At 48.6% G+C, this 16,658-nt stretch overlaps 2 protein-coding genes and 1 long non-coding RNA gene across 8 annotated transcripts in view; 2 read left to right on the forward strand and 1 right to left on the reverse strand.

Moving 5' to 3' along the window:
* The window catches only part of RUSC2 (RUN and SH3 domain containing 2), a 60,333-nt gene extending 53,232 nt beyond the window's left edge, over nucleotides 1-7,101 (forward strand). For all 3 annotated transcript variants that reach the window (XM_082401361.1, XM_082401362.1, XM_082401363.1), the window contains exons 3-12: nucleotides 938-1,567; nucleotides 1,782-1,967; nucleotides 2,136-2,276; nucleotides 3,447-3,523; nucleotides 3,735-3,909; nucleotides 4,000-4,105; nucleotides 4,775-4,821; nucleotides 5,275-6,085; nucleotides 6,179-6,316; nucleotides 6,401-7,101. In XM_082401361.1, coding sequence (XP_082257487.1) covers nucleotides 938-1,567; nucleotides 1,782-1,967; nucleotides 2,136-2,276; nucleotides 3,447-3,523; nucleotides 3,735-3,909; nucleotides 4,000-4,105; nucleotides 4,775-4,821; nucleotides 5,275-6,085; nucleotides 6,179-6,316; nucleotides 6,401-6,602 — 2,513 coding nt within the window. In that variant the 3' untranslated portion in view covers nucleotides 6,603-7,101. The remainder of the gene's footprint in view (nucleotides 1-937; nucleotides 1,568-1,781; nucleotides 1,968-2,135; nucleotides 2,277-3,446; nucleotides 3,524-3,734; nucleotides 3,910-3,999; nucleotides 4,106-4,774; nucleotides 4,822-5,274; nucleotides 6,086-6,178; nucleotides 6,317-6,400) is intronic.
* CIMIP2B (ciliary microtubule inner protein 2B) lies at nucleotides 7,037-10,977 on the reverse strand. Of its 4 annotated transcripts, none has more exons than XM_082401502.1 (6): nucleotides 9,006-10,977; nucleotides 8,418-8,641; nucleotides 8,112-8,329; nucleotides 7,851-7,902; nucleotides 7,576-7,628; nucleotides 7,037-7,297 (listed from the first exon to the last, which is right to left on the reverse strand). In XM_082401502.1, exons 1-6 carry the CDS (start codon nucleotides 9,131-9,133, stop codon nucleotides 7,058-7,060), a joined length of 915 nt encoding a protein of 304 aa, XP_082257628.1. In that variant the 5' UTR covers nucleotides 9,134-10,977; the 3' UTR covers nucleotides 7,037-7,057. The 4 variants fall into 4 exon arrangements, with proteins under 4 accessions (XP_082257628.1, XP_082257630.1, XP_082257627.1 ...); XM_082401504.1 differs by having other exon boundaries at nucleotides 7,576-7,773; XM_082401501.1 differs by having other exon boundaries at nucleotides 7,851-7,905.
* LOC309633121 lies at nucleotides 7,121-12,128 on the forward strand. Its single transcript, XR_014247313.1, has 3 exons — nucleotides 7,121-7,257; nucleotides 7,703-8,059; nucleotides 10,984-12,128. It is a non-coding gene; the product is annotated as an uncharacterized lncRNA (long non-coding RNA).
* The last annotated feature ends 4,530 nt before the right edge of the window (nucleotides 12,129-16,658 follow it).

Genomic DNA, 16,658 nt, shown 5'->3' on the forward strand with positions numbered 1-16,658 from the left:
ACACAAAGACTTTCCCTCTGTGCAGTGTCCTGTTGTGTGAGAGAGTCCCATGTTTTGGAGTGAGACCCATGTTTTGAGGGACACTGACTGGAAGATTGGCTGAAAGAACAGGAGAGGACCACTCCTGGGGAACACACCTCTATGTAGAGGGAGCAGATGTGGGCTCTGGGGCTCCAATACCAGGATCATGAAAGAGCGGGAGCAGGGTGGATAGGGTGACAGGGGGCTGATTCTAGCTGCAAGTAAAGAAATATTTTATTGTGGTTAGATTTGCTCAAAAATGAAATGTGTCGGCTCTAGTGGAGGCAGGGGATGATGGGCGAAAGCTTGAAGTAAATTAACATCTTGACCCTGAAAATATATTACTAACTCCAAGTCTTTAGGCCTTAGAAACAGAGAAAATGATGGTTCTGCCATTGGCAGAAATGGAAATCATCAGGAGAATGAATGAGGTGTTTTAAAATGGCAAATTTTAAATGAAAGCAGAACCCTAAAGCAGAATGATCTAGAGATCAAGAAGAAGGTTGGGGTTAAAGCCATGGGTTCAGGAGTCGCCTGTACGACTGTCTGAATGTGAACAAGGCAGGGAAGAAAGTGTAGAGTAAACAAAGCAAAAAAATAAGAAAGTGTAGAGTGAAATATAAGAATTGAGCCTTAAGATACGCCCATCTTTGAAGTCAAGAAAATGAAGAAGGGCTGAACAGTCAAGAGGTACAAGACAGGTCAATATCATAAAAACACTAGGAAAAGTTTTCCAAAGACGGGAGGAGCACATTCCACAAACTTGAATTCCCCCTACCCCATCAGTTCCTTCAGCCCGGGTCCTGCCCCTCTCATCCCCGTTCCCCAGGGAGCAGCATCTCCTGATGGCTTCTTGGCTTCCTCTCACGTGAGTTTCAGTGTTCGTCTGATTCCTTCTCCATCCCTGTTGCCGCAGGGGGTGGTGCTGAGAGCCGACCCGTCCTTCGCTACAGCAAGGAGCAGAGGCCAACCACGCTGCCCATCCAGCCCTTCGTGTTCCAGCACCACTTCCCCAAGCAGCTGGCCAAGTCCCGGGCCCTCCACAGCCTTTCCCAGCTCTACAGCCTCTCGGGCTGCACCCGTGCACCGCAGCGTGCCCCCCTGGCTGCCCCCGCTGCTCAGGCCCCAGCCCAAGCTCCTGCAGGGGAGTTTCAGGCATCCACCAACGGAGGTGCCAGGAGAGCTGGGCCTGAGCCACAAACCTCACGGCCGTCACCCCTGGGCAGCTACTCCCCCATCCGGAGTGCCGGCCCCTTTGGTCCCAGCACCGACTCTTCCGCCTCCACTTCGTGCTCCCCTCCCCCAGAGCAGACCACAGCCACAGAAAGCCCACCTCCATGGGCCCGCTCCTGTCCTCCTGCTGTCCGGCCTGCCACCTCCCAGCAACCACAAAAGGAGCATCAGAAGATACTGACCTTGGCTGAGTACCGACTCCATGGAACAGGAAGCTTGCCTCCTCTGGGCTCCTGGAGATCTAGCCTCAGCCGGGCAGACAGCCTGGCCCGGGGAGGTGGTGAGGGCAGCATGGCTTCCAGGCCCAATAATGGTATGAGGTTCAGTGCCTGCCCCCCACCCCACCCCAAGCAAGCTACCTCCCCACTGAATGGTTTCTTATACTCCACCTTGGGGTCAGAGGTTACAATGTTTGCATCTGTGGCTGACATCCCAACCCTCATGTTTTATATGGGCCCACTGGGTGGGTATGAAATGCTGTCTTCTAACTATTTCCTGTCTCTTTTGCTAATCTGTTCTGCTTTCAGCCAATCATCTATCCCCTCAAGCACTCAAGTGGAGGGAATACAGGAGGAAGAACCCTCTAGGGCCACCTGGTTTGTCAGGGAGCCTAGACCGAAGGCCACAGGATGGTCGACTGGCCCGAAGGAACCCCATCTTTGAGTTCCCTGGCTCCCTCGGTGCTGCTGGCCATCTGAACTGCCGGCTGAATGGTGTGTGGGCCAGGCCCCCAGTAAACCCAGGGCAGGCTCTGCCATAGCTGGGAGGGGCTAGAGAAGGGGTCAGTCCCCAAATCACACATCTCAGAGGGTATGAGGCACAGAACTGAGCTGCAACTCAGAAAGAGAATTGCTTGGGATTGATTTTTCTCTTCTTTTCAGGTCAAGTAGTGAAGCCGTTACCACTGACCTGCCCTGACTTCCAAGACCCCTTTTCCTTGACTGAGAAGCCTCCAGCTGAGTTCTGTCTGTCCCCAGATGGCAACTCAGAGGCCGTTTCCATTGACCTGCTTCAGAAAAAAGGTGAATATTTCTCCTAGCTCCGGACGGGAAATCTGCTATCACTACCTATTTGTGCCTGTTGCCCTACTATCTAGCCCTCCAGAATATTTCCCTGTTTTAGAACTCCAAGTGTTGGGAGGCAATTAGAGAGCACAGGTACTGGGGCAAGAGGTAGAAGTCTTTGTACTGTGGATCGTGAGTATTTGCAAGTGGGCAAGGATCCTTTATCAGATGCTTAAGAATCAGGTTTTAGTTTCCTCCCTCAGGGAGCTAAGTATAGTGAGGGAGACTCCCATGTGCTATACTGGGGGAGCTCAAGTGCTACAAGCTCTAGTGGTTTGGGTAAACATGATGGTAACATCTAATAAGGTAAGGACTGACAAGGAACCAGTCTATTTAGCAGACCTGTTTAAGTGAGATGATGGGGAGAGGATTGAGCATAACTGTGGGCCTTAGAGAAGCAGCCTGTGAAAGGGAGAAAGATGAAGCTAAAGTCCCTCACAGAGGCAGAGTGGGGGACTCAGAGTTTAGGGAGAGGGAAGAACCTTAGGCAAGAAGGGGAATAGCCACCTTCCTCCAAGTTGGAAAGGGATTACGAGAGGGCAGGTGGGAAGGAAGATAGTTGTAATGTAGTTCTGTCTTTTGGATGGACAGGGAAGTTGAATTCATCACCAGTGGCCTCTGTTCTCTGTGTGAAGTAGAACCAAGGGCTTGAGAGAGGGGTCAAGATTTGGCAAGGCAACTTGAGAGCATAGCAAAGGGTGCTACAAGGCACACATCAAAGAAGTGCCCCTCCCAGGCACTGGTGTGAGTAGCGCTGGACTTTCTCCAACAACAGCCAATAGCCTGGTTTCTCAGAGTGGAGAGGACAGATGGTTAGAGTGATCAAGGTTTGGAGCAAGAGGGCAAGGAAGTGAGGATGTTGAGTGTCTTGACAACGGAATCATTGAGGTGGGTCTGGGCAGGGAGGCGAAAACAGGAGGGGCTTGAGAACTGGGCAAAAACAGGAAGAGGCCACAGCCTTGTGTGTGTGCAGGGACACAGTGAGTGAGTGAGTGTGTGTGTGTGTGTGTGTGTGTGTGTGTGTGTGTGTGTGTGTAAGCCCTTCCCTCTCCCCACTGAGGGCTCAGTCCCAGCTGAGTTGCCCAGGGACTTGCTTAGGGACCTGTCACATCAAATTCTCACTTGCAGGGCTGGTGAAAGCTATTAACACGGCTGTAGACCTCATTGTGGCGCATTTTGGCACAAGCCGGGATCCTGGGGTAAAGGTAGGCAAGAAACTGTGGAGAGCTGAGCTCTACCCTGCTGACCCTCACCTATTCTCTGCTACCACCTGCCCTTGCTCTCTTGCCTCTAGAACTCAGAGTTGGGTACTTAGAGATGGGGATCACAAGAGAAGCACCGTAAGGACTAAGAGAGTCAGAGGGGACCAAGGTCAGGCTCCAGGTGATTCCCTGTACTTCCCTGCTGCATCCACAGGCAAAGCTGGGGAATAGTTCTGTGAGCCCCAATGTAGGCCACCTGGTTCTGAAGTACTTGTGCCCTGCGGTCCGGGCGGTGTTGGAGGACGGGCTCAAGGCCTTTGTGCTAGATGTCATCATCGGGCAACGGAAGAACACCCCGTGGAGTGTGGTTGAGGCTTCCACACAGCTAGGTGAGTGCTGGCTGGCAAGATAGGGACCCCAGGCTGAATTTTAGGGTTCCAGGACTGGGCATGTGACCTCCAACTCTGGCTTTCTCCCAGGCCCATCCACCAAGGTCTTGCACGGCCTGTACAACAAAGTCAGCCAATTCCCAGAGCTCACCAGTCATACCATGCGCTTCAACGCCTTCATCCTCGGCCTGCTCAAGTGAGTGTGTGGAAATCTACAAACCACCGGTCCCCTCCCCTGGGCTCTGGCACCTCTGAAGAACCAGCTCCCTAGACTGGGTCAGAAAGGGTGGATCTGCAGGATCTTTGGCCAGGGCCCAAGCTCACTTTCTCCCCACCTAGCTACAGCCTCTCTCAGTAGGTCACTGGTCTCCCACCAGACCCATCAGTCTCTGGCACTGATCACCAACATGGTCTTCTGCTTTTACAAATCCATAATCTGGCTCATTTGGAAAGTAACCTGGTTCTCAGTTTCTTTGGATATTGTAACCCTGATCCTGTCCATTCCAGCACTGCTTCCAAAGCCTGCTTGACCCAGTTCACCTTGGCACCCACATCATAGTATCCTTCTTTTCTCAAGTATGGGCCGAGGTCATCCCCGTAGGTCCTGAGCTATCCTGTACTCTCACTCAGCAGCTGCCCTGACTTCTTGTCATGGGCAAGCCAACTCCATTCTAAGAGGAAGTGATTGGCTTGTGAATCACATGTTCACCCCCTCCCTATTAACCAGGTAGCATCACTGCCATAGCAGGGAGATGTTCACCTATACCTCTGCCCTGTGTGTGACCCCCCATATCCGTCTTCTTTGTATCTTATCATCTGGCTATATCCACACAAGACTCAACTCTCTTCACCTATCTCCCTACAGCATCCGGTCCCTGGAGTTCTGGTTTAATCACCTCTATAACCATGAAGGTAATGCTCAGAACCCTGCTCTGTCTTGCAAACTCAACAGAGGCCAGGCCTCGGAGGATCAAAAGAGGGAGGCACAGCTGTCCTTTCAGATGCTAGAGGTGGGGAGGAGAACCACACAAGCTTTCATCCTCAAGGCTTGGGCTTCTACCCAAGTCCTCTCCCAGCCTCTGCTTGTGTTAGAGCCTTGGAGTCAGCAGGATACTCAGGCAATCTGGGAGTCAGGGTGGCCAGGAACCTCTCCCCTCTGAACTCGAGGCTACCACTTAAGATTGTGGAGCTTCTGCACTGCACAACTTCAGAAGGCATCGTTTACACTGTAGTGCATCTAAGTGGCACGGCACACAGCCTGTGCAGCAGTACGCACTGGCGCCACCCAGGCTGCCTTTCACAGGCCCACCCCAGGCCGGGCCCTGCTTCTCTGTGTGGCTCAGTCCCTCTCTCTTCCTCCCCTAGATATCATCCAGACCCACTACCAGCCGTGGGGCTTCCTGAGCGCAGCGCATACGGTGTGCCCTGGCCTCTTGGAGGAGCTGCTGCTGCTGCTGCAGCCCCTGGCCCTCCTGCCCTTCAGCCTCGACCTGCTGTTCCAGCACCGGCTGCTGCAGAGTGGGCAGCGGCAGCGGCAGCACAAGGAGCTGCTGCGGGTGTCCCAGGACTTGCTGCTGTCCGCCCACTCGACACTGCAGCTGGCCCGCTCCCGGGGCCAGGAGGGCCCTGGAGACATGGACGGGGCGGCCCGTGGGGAGCGAGTGAAGGGTGTGGGTGCCCCAGAAGGTGGAGAAGATGAGGAAGAAGAGAAGGAGACAGAGGCAGCTGGGAGCTCAGGGCGTGGCAGGTGGGCCCGAAGTGGGCAGGCTGGCTGGTGGTACCAGCTCATGCAGAGCTCCCAGGTCTACATCGATGGCTCTACCGAGGGTTCTAGGTTCCCCCGGGGTGGCAGCAATAGCAGCAGCGGCAGCAGCAGTGAGAAAAAGAAAGGGACAGGAGGTGGGGGGCCACCCCCCCGAGAGGGAGTCGTGGAGGGAGCTGAGGCCTGCCCTGCCCCTGAGGAGACCCTTGGCCGGGAGAGGGGCTGGCCCTTCTGGATGGGGAGCCCCCCTGATTCTGTACTGGCTGAGCTGAGGCGCAGCCGGGAGAGGGAGGGGTCCACTGCCCCCCCAACAGAAAATGAGGAAGGAGCCTTAGAGCCTTCACCTGGGGTCATCAAGTGGGGACACCTCTTCGGGTCCCGAAAGGCTCAGCGGGAGGCCCGGCCCACAAACAGGTAAGAGACAGTCCCTGGTGTAGACAGACGGGCAGGGGGGCCTGCTCTAAGCCAGGGCACAGACAGAGCCAGAGCCCGGCCGCTATCCCCTAGGCTACCCTCGGACTGGCTCAGCCTGGACAAGTCCATGCTCCAGCTAGTGGCGCAAACAGTGGGTGCCCGCCGGGAGCCAGAGCCCAAGGAGAGCCTGCAGGAGCCACACTCTCCAGCCCTGCCTTCCAGCACTCCATGGTGAGCCCTGAGAGACAGAAGGATTTGGGGGCTGGGTTTTCCTCTGGGTGGGGTTTCTCTGACCTCCATTTGTTGTTTCCCCAGCGAGGTGAAGGCACTGTGCCACCATCTGGCCACAGGCCCCGGACAGCTGAGCTTCCACAAGGGAGACGTCCTGCGGGTGCTGGGGCCAGCCGGAGGAGACTGGCTGCGCTGTAGCCGGGGCCCTGACACTGGCCTGGTGCCTCTGGCCTATGTGACTTTAACCCCAACTCCAAGTCCAACCCCTGGAAGCAGCCAGAACTGAGGCCCTGTGCATGCTGGTGGCCTCAGGGACCCTCACAACCCCTAGACTCATAGCCTGAGAGCCCTACCCAAGCCCTCTGGCTTGGTTACAGAGAGTAGACCGAGAGCTGGGGGCCGCATATCCCTGTGCTCAGTATCGATTACTCCCCCTTAACTGTCCCAGTGACCTCGTCCAGATCTCCCCCCAGGAAAGGAGGGAAGGGACGCAGCACTGGGCTGCCAGAATTTCCCCAGACCATCTTGGCCAGCCCTCCCATGGGTACAGACAGGCATGTCCCTGTGGAGGGAGGTGACCAGAAGGCCCGTCTGCGGGGTTCCCTAGGCCAGGTGGTGAGAAGGATGGGTGACAGTATTGGGGCCAGTTCCCTAAGCCCCCAGCTGTAAGTAGGCTGTGGCCAGTGCCTGGTGGTCAGAGGAGGGAGGAGGAGCCCAGGCTCTGTTTATGTATTTATTTATTTATTTATTACACCTATTAATAAAAAAGGTGCTTGGCCTCCAAACCATTCTCTCTTTGTGCCTTCTCCCACCCTCCAGACCATCTTTCTTCTTTGCAAAAGGATGGCTGGGATAGGATGAAAAGGAAAGAGAGAACTTGAAGTCTAGGTACCTACGCCAGGAGCTGCTTCTGGATGGTGCTGAGGCCCAGAGCATCATGGGTGAGATGCCCATATGTGCGGCCAAACTGGAACTTATACCCTGTGTGGCCAAAAGATTCTGTCATTTGTAGCCAGAGGCATAGAAAAGTTATTTCTCAGCCACTTGCCTAGAACCTCCAAGTTATCCTTCAAAATCTGGTCCTAACTACTCACTAGGAGCTACATCAGTTTCGTTTTCTGCCCAGTGATAAAGCTGACCCAAGGTCCCCCATATCTACTAGTTCCAAGCCCTAAACCACCTCCACCTATCTCACACACACACACACACACACACAAATATTCCAGTCCCCAAAGCCTCCCTCTGGGGGCTGTCCTCACCTGGCACATAGCCCCCATATTTAGGTAAAAGGCCCAGGTTCTGAGGGTAGGTCCTGGAAAGTGAGGGGAGATGTTTAGGATCTTTCTGGGATCTGCCCCCTGACTTCATCTGTCCAAATTCCTGCAGTGCCTGGTTGCTGAGCACAGGAAAGCTGGAACCGAAGAGGAAGCGAGCACGGGGCACATAACCAGTGAAGCCTAGGGGAGGGGGATACTAAGTCAGTACCTCCTGGGCACCTCCCCCAGGCCTTTGGTCATTACCCACTTCCTCTCACCTGACATGAAGAACTTGCGAGGATCTCTGTCATCCATGGAATAAGGGGAAGCCTTCTGAGGAGAAGTTGATAGAAGAAAAACAGGGCTATCAAGTTCAGCCCCTGGGCTGTAACACAAGCTCCCAGGGAGGTGAGGCTGGCGGTCTAGCCCACATCCCCTGTCCCACAGCCATGCTACACATGACCACCCCAGACCTGGCCACACAGAGGTAAGGCTCCCCACTCCCGCCTCGTACTCCCCATCAGCCTTCTCGGTCTCACTTGTTCCGCCTCCTGCCCCAGCTCTGGCTCCTTTTCCGTCTCCAGCTCTGCCTCCAGCTTTGGCTCTTGGTCTTTCTCCACGTCTTTTTCTCCCTCGGCCTCCTTTGACAGCTCCTGACTCCTCTGTCCCCCATACCACTGAGTGAAATCATTCAGAGCCTCCGCCCAGACCTGGCTTCTGTTCTTGGCAAAGATGAACTGTGCCTGGGGTACAAAACCTAGGTAGGCAGGGGGCAAGGACGATTTGTTAGTGTGTGGGACCCACATTCTGGGATGGGGGATACCTCTTCATACCTGTGTACATACCTGTGTACCCAGGGATCATGCTGGAGCTGAGCCTTTCGTGTCCACGCCTGACAGGCAGGCTTTTCCTGGGAGCCTCGGGAGATCTTGGAGGCCGGATGGGAGGCAGAAGTGTGCGGTGGGCAGGGGGCCAGGCTAGGCCAGGAGAGCTGCGAAGTAGCTGCCCAGTCATCTGCCCATAGGTCTGGCCCATGCTGAACCGAAGTAGCGGGCAGTGTCCAGTGTACCTGTAGCACAAGTCTCACCCACTCACCTCCAGAATCCCCCGGCCTCACCATCCCCAGAGGCAGAAGCAGAGACCTCTGAAGCCCTGATCTCTTCTGGACTCAGCTGTGTATATATTTTGAGCAGGCGTTTCTTAGTTCTCTGTCTGGGTTTTCAACCCTTCCCCTCTGCTGTTACCCTGTTACCATGGAGAGCACAACACAAAGCTTCGTAGCAGGCCCGGCTACTACTATTCCCTTGCTTTTCCTTTTCCATTCAACATCATAGACATCCCAGCTGTAAGCCTCCCATACCAGAATGTCCACTTGGCCCCCAAGGCCGAGGTGGCACAACTCTGCACCCTTTTACTCTGGGTAGAAGTCTTACCCTGGGATATAATGAGGGTTCTGAGGGTTCAGCCCTGGTATGAAGGTGCTAGCCATAGCCATGGGAACCCAGGCAGTTCCCTTCGTTTCTCTTTGAGCCGAGCTCCTGGGCTGTGTGTGCTGACTCATGTCCAGGGCTGGGAGGCAGAGAGGCGGGGCTCGGGGAGGAGAGAGGGGTGGGGGCACTAGTGTGATGGCTGTCAGGGCCCGGGCCGCAGGGGAGTAGAGGCTCACTGGTCCGTCCACTCCGGATCAAGGGCAGCCCTGCCACCTGGGGGCAGAGAGAAGGCCGCGTACAGCCTCGCCACTGCAGAACCAAAGGAAGCCCTGAAGTGGGAGGTGGGGGAGCAAACACTGACAGGCCCATTGAGCTCTGTCTCAAAAGAAGGCCCTTCCTTCTTAAGCCCCTCTCTGAGCACCTGCCTGAGGAGATGTGGATTCTGCTCTCTGTGAGTCTTGGTTGAAGGTGACGGAGTTCCTAGGAAAGCCCAGGGGGGAGGTGATAGGGAGAAAAGGAACCTAAAGACCTCTAGGCAGCGACATTGTTTATTTTCAGTAATGTAAGGACAAGAATTACTACTATCATCCGGATCATCATCCATTCAACAAATATGCCCCGCTCTGCCAGGCACGCTCTACAGTGGCAGAAAGTGCAGAGGAGTAGGAGTCAGCGTGCCTATGCTCCACGTGCCTATGGGCAAGTCATTTAGTATCTCTGAACCCTACTATCCTCATTTATAAAATGCAGGTGCTACTATTCACCCTGCTACTGTTGTGAGGCTCAGATTAATGTATGCAAATGTGCTTTGTAACAGACACCTTGAAGCCAGAATGGGGGGGTAGGGGAAAGGGCACAGACGTGAAGTCAGGCAGCCATGGGCTCCTAATAGCTTGTGACCTTGAGCCGACCTTACCTTCTCTGAGCAGGTGGCTTCTTCTGAACCTGAAATCCCTAAACTCTTAACATGAAGGTTAAAATAGCCTAACCTACCAAGGTGGTGTTAAAAATAAAGTCAGATAGTGTGTGTGAAAGAACTTACCCCAGCACCTGGCACCCAGCTGCTAAAACTTAATTTCCTTTCCTGTTGTTTAGTATTGTCTCTAAGCGTCTAACACAAATGGGAGATCAATGAATGGTTAGTAAATTCAGGGGTTATAGGTTTTCTCACTGTGGGAGTTCAAGGGAAGGAGATATGAAGGTAATGTTGAGGTTTAACGAGGGGGCAAATTAGAATTTGTTAAGAAAACAATTCAGATCCTAAGAGCAGTACAGACCAGGAGAAAGATGGGGGGGAGGGGAGCATGATTAGAACTCTGCGGCTGGTTCAGGGCCAGGCTGGTCCACCTTTGCAGGAGGCAGAGCCTCTGCTCTCCTCCCCACGCCCGACTGTGCCAGTGCCTGGGCTAACCAAGCATGTGTCACTGACTTCTTGGGACTTGCACAAGAGGGCCCCAAAGAATACATTTCATGTTCCTCAGTGTTCTGCCAAGGACAACCTTGGTATGTGTCATTTAGAGCTAGAGTTAGAGAGGACTTGGCTCCCAGGAAATATGCTAGAGTGAGGGTGGGAGCTGAGGGGAGAGCCCAGAATAGCAGGAGTACGTCAAGGCTAACAACCTGGACTTCCGGATTCTGTAACAGACACTGTTGGTTGCACACTTCATACCTATTCCCTACCCCCGTCTCCCTTCTTCCTAACAGAATTTTAATTTCATTCTGCCAAGCAGTCGGGAACTTCAGGGAAGCTGGAGCCAGCCATAGGAATGAGTCTTGATTAGTCCAAGCCCATCATAGTAGTCCCATTCTCCTTGCCAGTGACTGGTTAGGCATGGGCTTGTGGCGACCTGGACAATATGAGGGCAAGTCTGCTGGGGTGAAGGAGTGTCCTGGGAAAAGTTTCTTTGCTCTTAAGAAGATGCACAACAAATTAGAGAAAGAGAGATGGACAAGAAGGAATGATGTCTTTTCCTGCCTCTAGAAATTCTGTGGATGTGATGCTGGAACCTTGGCAGGCATCATGAAACCTGTGGAAAGCTAAGCTAACCTGGGGACAAAGCCTGAATCCATCCAGGGTGGATGGCAGAATAGAAAGGCCTGGGTCCTTGATGGTAATGTTGAGCCTCTGACTTAACCAACCTTTTTATGAAATAATTTCATTATTGTTAAGGCCACTTTAAGTTTTCTTTTACTTAGAGCCAAAGACATCATAATATAAAAGTAAAACAAAACAAAACAAAAACACTCGTTCTAATCCTAGTCACTAGAGATACGGACCCTGGCCAAATTCATCTCATCAGCCCTCAGTTTTCTCATCTATAAAATGGGTAAACTAATGTTACTACCTCACTGAGTAGGATACGGTAGATGAGATTATGCAAAAAAGAGCAGCTGGCCCAGTGTCTAACTTACATTAAGTGCTAATAATAGCAATTCATTGTGTTTAGTTAGAATTTGGTAGGATGGGAGAAAAGAAAAAAGTAGTAAGACTGGGAGTTCAGGGGAAAGTCTGTGAAGCTGAGAAATGGAAAGGTTAGAATTTCAAATTGGGATGTAGATTAGGATGCAGGGACTGGAACAAATTCTGCAGAAAAGACCATGGCAGCTAGAATCTGGGTATGAGTTAATATAAGTTAGGAAACAAATTATAATTAGGCTTAGAGTCATGGTTTGTGAAGAAACAGCTCACTGTTACTGGTGAAATGGCTTGTTACTATTATTGTTTCCATCTGTGTAAAGAGTATTTCTAAATCCCTGAAGATTGGAAGGACATTCTAACCTGGGAAAGGAGTGGAAGAGCTAGCTGAGGGGCCTGTAGGAATGCTCATTGCCTTGGTGCCTCCTTCCGAGGGATAGTCATCATGGTAACCTACCCACAACTTGTTCCTGACGACAGCTGCCACACCCAGCGGCCAGTGTTGGATGTGGCAGCAGAGGGAAATGTTTCGCTGAGATTACACCCATCTACAAGATGAAGGTCCAGTTAGGAAAGCCACGACAGTGCCCTGCTCACTCCACACAGCCTGCTGGGTCTCCAAAATGGCAGTCTACAACTCTCTTGTGCTCTGCCTTTGATCTGACCAGGAATTGCTGTAAAATTTCATATAAATAAATACTAATATCGAATCATGTCGTACACCTGAAACTAATATAATGGTATGTGTTAACTATATCTCAATTTTTAAAAATCAGAATATTTATCAGCCAAAAAAGTTTCACATAGATCCCAGATCAATCACTTGATTGTAAGTCAATACTGGGCAAGCATAAATCCCCTCTATGAGGCTGAATTAAAAGAAAATCATGAGACCTTTGGAAAAAATTCCTCAGATCAAGAGACAACCAAAATTGAAACAAGTGAAAAGAATGAACTCCAAAAGATTACATACAACAGAACACCCTTTAAAATTAAAATATATAGATGCAATAAAACTACATAAACAGGAAAGCAAGGTAATGATGAACATGAGCTCAGATGCTTACCTCGCATGGAAGTGAGACAGTGGCGGGTGAGGAGACCATACGTTTAGATGTACGCTATTGTCAAGGTCCCAGTTTTCGTTTGGGATGATGATTTCATAAATGCTTATTATTACACATTAGAATGAATGAATGAATTAAACCATGGGCCAATGACGAAAGTGTATCATAAACCAAGGATTATGATAAGCCAAATCTGTGCTTTTGACATCCAAAAAGGTGGAATGGGGTGGGGTTGGGGAGACCCAAATAGAAATAATCAGAAACAGTGGTATTGATAAGACTTGAATATACTTTCTGGTTTTAGTGCTAAAGAAGTCAAAATATTAAAGAAGAACAGAATCTGAATAAGGATGATTTATTAGCTACACACAGGGAACTTTAAAAACTGGCCATAGTCTAGTCCTGCCTAACAGAGCAGGCTTGGGCAAATTGCTTAGACTTTGAGCCTCAGTTTCCACATCTGTAAAATGAAAGAGATGCACTGGATTGTTATTAAGATTCCTTCCAGTTCCTACTCCCTTCTCTATTTGCCAATGCAAATATTATATGGGCTTTAAACATATATACATATTATTTTACATGTTTATGTATTACATATTTATCTTACATTTTACATTCATATTTATGTATTATAAAATATATACATATATGATTTTTTTAAAATAGCAGAATCTTTGATGTGCTTTTCGCGTCATTTTTTTTATTGAAGTATAGTTGATTTACAATGTGTTAATTACTGCTGTACAGCAAAGTGACTCAGTTATATATACATTCTTTTTCATATTCTTTTCCATCATGGTTTATCACAGGATATTGAATATAGTTCCCTGTGCTAGACAGTAGGACCTTGTTTATCCATTCTATATATACCAGTTTGCATCTGCTAATTAGAGTCATTTCTAAACGCAACTATATTTTTAAAGTTTCATACTTTAAAATGTGCATGTGCCTCCTAGGATGCAGCTCCAAATGAGCCTTATTCAACTTATAAATTTTCCTGAAAATAGGCCACTATCTGGATATCACTGCTCTGAGCATAGAGGATGGATCAAAGCAAAGGAAATGGCAGAATCTCTTTCTGGCCTTTTTACATGTATAACATTCTTCAAATCCACAGCACCAGTTTGTTTTTTTTTTAAATTTATTTATTTATTTATTTATTTTTGGCTTCATTGGGTCTTCGTTGCTGAGCCGCGGGCTTTCTCTAGTTGCGGCAAGCGGGGGCTATTCTTCGTTGCTGTGCACAGGCTTCTCATCGTGGTGGCTTCTCTTGTTGCGGAGCACGGGCTCTAGAGCACAGGCTCAGTAGTTGTGGCGCACGGGCTTAGTTGCTCCGCGGCATGTGGGATCTTCCCAGACCAGGGCTCGAACCCGTGTCCCCTGCATTGCCAGGTGGATTCTTAACCACTGCGCCACCAGGCAAGTCCCTCCACTAACTTTCATTAACCATCTCAGCTAGGTAATTACCTTCTGGTCACTACAGAGATGAATAGATGAATAAGATATAATTCCTGACCTCAGTGATTTTACAATTTTAAAGAGGAGTGAGAGGTACAGAGAAAATCAGTCTAAACACCACAATGTAGATTTAAACAAAAACAACTGACTTTATAATAGGTCACAAAGAAAAATCTCAAAAATCCCAACAAGCACAAATAAGCCACATTTTCTCACACAAACACAACAAACCTGTAAATAAAAAACAAAAATTAGGTTAACCGAGCAAACAAAAAACCCCAATTGCCTCTGAATTCAGCTTTGATTGAATTCTCATGTATTTCTAAATGATGGTGTATAATCACACTCCTTTTCTTTGCCCCAAGTTAAGAGGGCATTTAAAAATTGTCTAAGTGTTGGGCAATTTTTAGCCTCAAGTGTATACTGGCATCACGACTAAGGACATAGGCTTAATCCTAGATCCATCACTTAGCTAACTGTACAACTTTAGGTAAATTAGTAAATCTCTCTGTATCTCTTTTTCCCTCATCTATGAAATGAGAATGGTAATACTATAAGGATTAATTTAAATGGTATATGTAACACAGAATAGTTATTGGTACCTAATAAACTGTCAAAATTATCATTAAACAAGTGTTCCAGTAGGAGCTATTTTTGTTACAAGAAACAACTGTCTACTTCTGCTGGCCCAAGTATAGCAAGTACAGAGGAAGAGAGGTTATCTTAAGGATGAATTAGATTTCATCAGTGTCCAAGGAAAGGACTGTATAGCATGCTTTATCGCCAGGCCTCATGGAAACTGGAATTGAGAACTTGAAAGCTAACAGGAGCTAAGGCAGTTATTTTCGCTCTTTTCTCCTTGAGGCCATGTGCTTCCCTCTGTACACCTGCTCAATCTCTCTCTCTTTCTTATGCTCTCATTCTCTTTTCTTCTCCCTCCCTCCCTCCTTCTCTCCCTTCTTTCCCTCTCCCTCTCCTCTCTTCTGCCCCCTCCCCATTCTCTCCCCTTCCCAAATGGATTTGTCTGCCACATCATAACTCCGGTGTGCACGTGGCTCATCAGGAAACGAACTCCTCTTCCCCAACATCTCTACAACTGATTCTTCAGCAGGGATGTGCTTCAGAATTACCTACAGTGATTTCATAAAATATTTATCCCTGGCCCTATCCAGGTTATTCTGGAAATTAGTGCCCTGGTATACTTTTTTAAAACTTTTTTATTTGAAAAAAAAAACCTATAGATAAATTGCAATAAAAATATGACCTTTGCATGGATTTACCAATTTACCATTATTTTGCAGCTCAGAGAAGCTTCCATGTGCCCAGGAAGGAAGGAGAAGCAGATAGGATGAGCACTAATATTTATGCCATGCTCATCTCTCTCAAGCCTGGCCTCACAGCAGATGAACAGGCTACACTTGCCAACTAGCTGTGCCAGAGAGGGCAGAAGGTCATGTGGTGCTGACCATGATGGCTTCAGTAGAACAGGTTGCACACAAACTAGCCTGGTAAACAGGTCTAAAACCAACTAACTGAACTAGCTAATAACTAAGCAGTCAACTCAAGAAGCTAGAAAAAGAGGAAGCTCATAAGCTAAGGAAAACAGGAAAAATTTATGAAGCTGGCAATAGAAACCAATAAATCAGAAAATAGGAGAACAATTGAAATTATTACTATAAGAACTGTTTTTTAAAAAAAGACAACAAAATAAGCAAACTACTGGCACAGGTAACCAAAAGAAAAAACACTACACAAACCCCCTAATGCCATGAGGAAGTGGCTAAAACCACAGACACACAGGAATTTGTTTAATTATAAAAGAATACTAGCTGAAACTCTATATAACTAAACCAGAAAATCTCACTGAGATTAAAATTGTGTAGGAAAATATAAATCATAATCAACCCAAGTGATACAGAATATCTGAAAATAAAATAACAACCATAGAAGAAATTGAAAAAGCGGTCAAATAGCTGCCACCTACCAGAAGACCCACACTACACTTAATTTACAAAATTAGTGTGAATTTAATTCAAGACCTAACAAATTCAAGATCTAACAAACCTCATACAAGTCTTACAATAGATGAAAAATCTAAATGAAACATCAAGTCAGGAATAGCATGTAGCAAGATGCTTGCCATCATGGTCTTCTTTCCTTGAATCCAGTAATAGTTACCACTAAATGATCACAGCCCACTTTCTGAGACCTCCCAAGGCTCTGCATATCTTTAGTGATTTCTGCCAGAGGTTCAGAATGAGGGCATTGCTGGCAAATGTTCTGTTCTTTGTCACCCCTGAGTTGACAGCTCAGTAAGGGCAGATACCTTGTCTCTCTTGTTCACAGTTGTAGCCCCAGCATCAAGCACAGGTGTCTGGTGCATAATATAAGCTAAACAAATCTAGCAATATTGTAAAGGAATAACATTCATTAAAACTAGTAGGATTTATTTCAGGACTGCAACAGTGATTAAAATAGAAACTCTGTCAATGTAATTAACATGAATAAACCAAAGGAAATAAAAGACATTTGATCACCCTGACAGCTGTTGAGGAAATCTTTCATAAAATTAAATATCCATTTGTTATTTTTTAAAGGATTTTTAGTAAACCAGGAATATAAACTTGATAAAGAACACTTGAAATGAACAACCAGTATCAAACTACATCAAAGAGAGAAGCCAGAGCCAGGACTGGCAAACGGATCTTAGGCGTT

Source organism: Balaenoptera borealis (assembly GCF_965194805.1).
Source record: "Balaenoptera borealis genome assembly, chromosome: 8".
Lineage (NCBI taxonomy): Eukaryota > Metazoa > Chordata > Mammalia > Artiodactyla > Balaenopteridae > Balaenoptera > Balaenoptera borealis.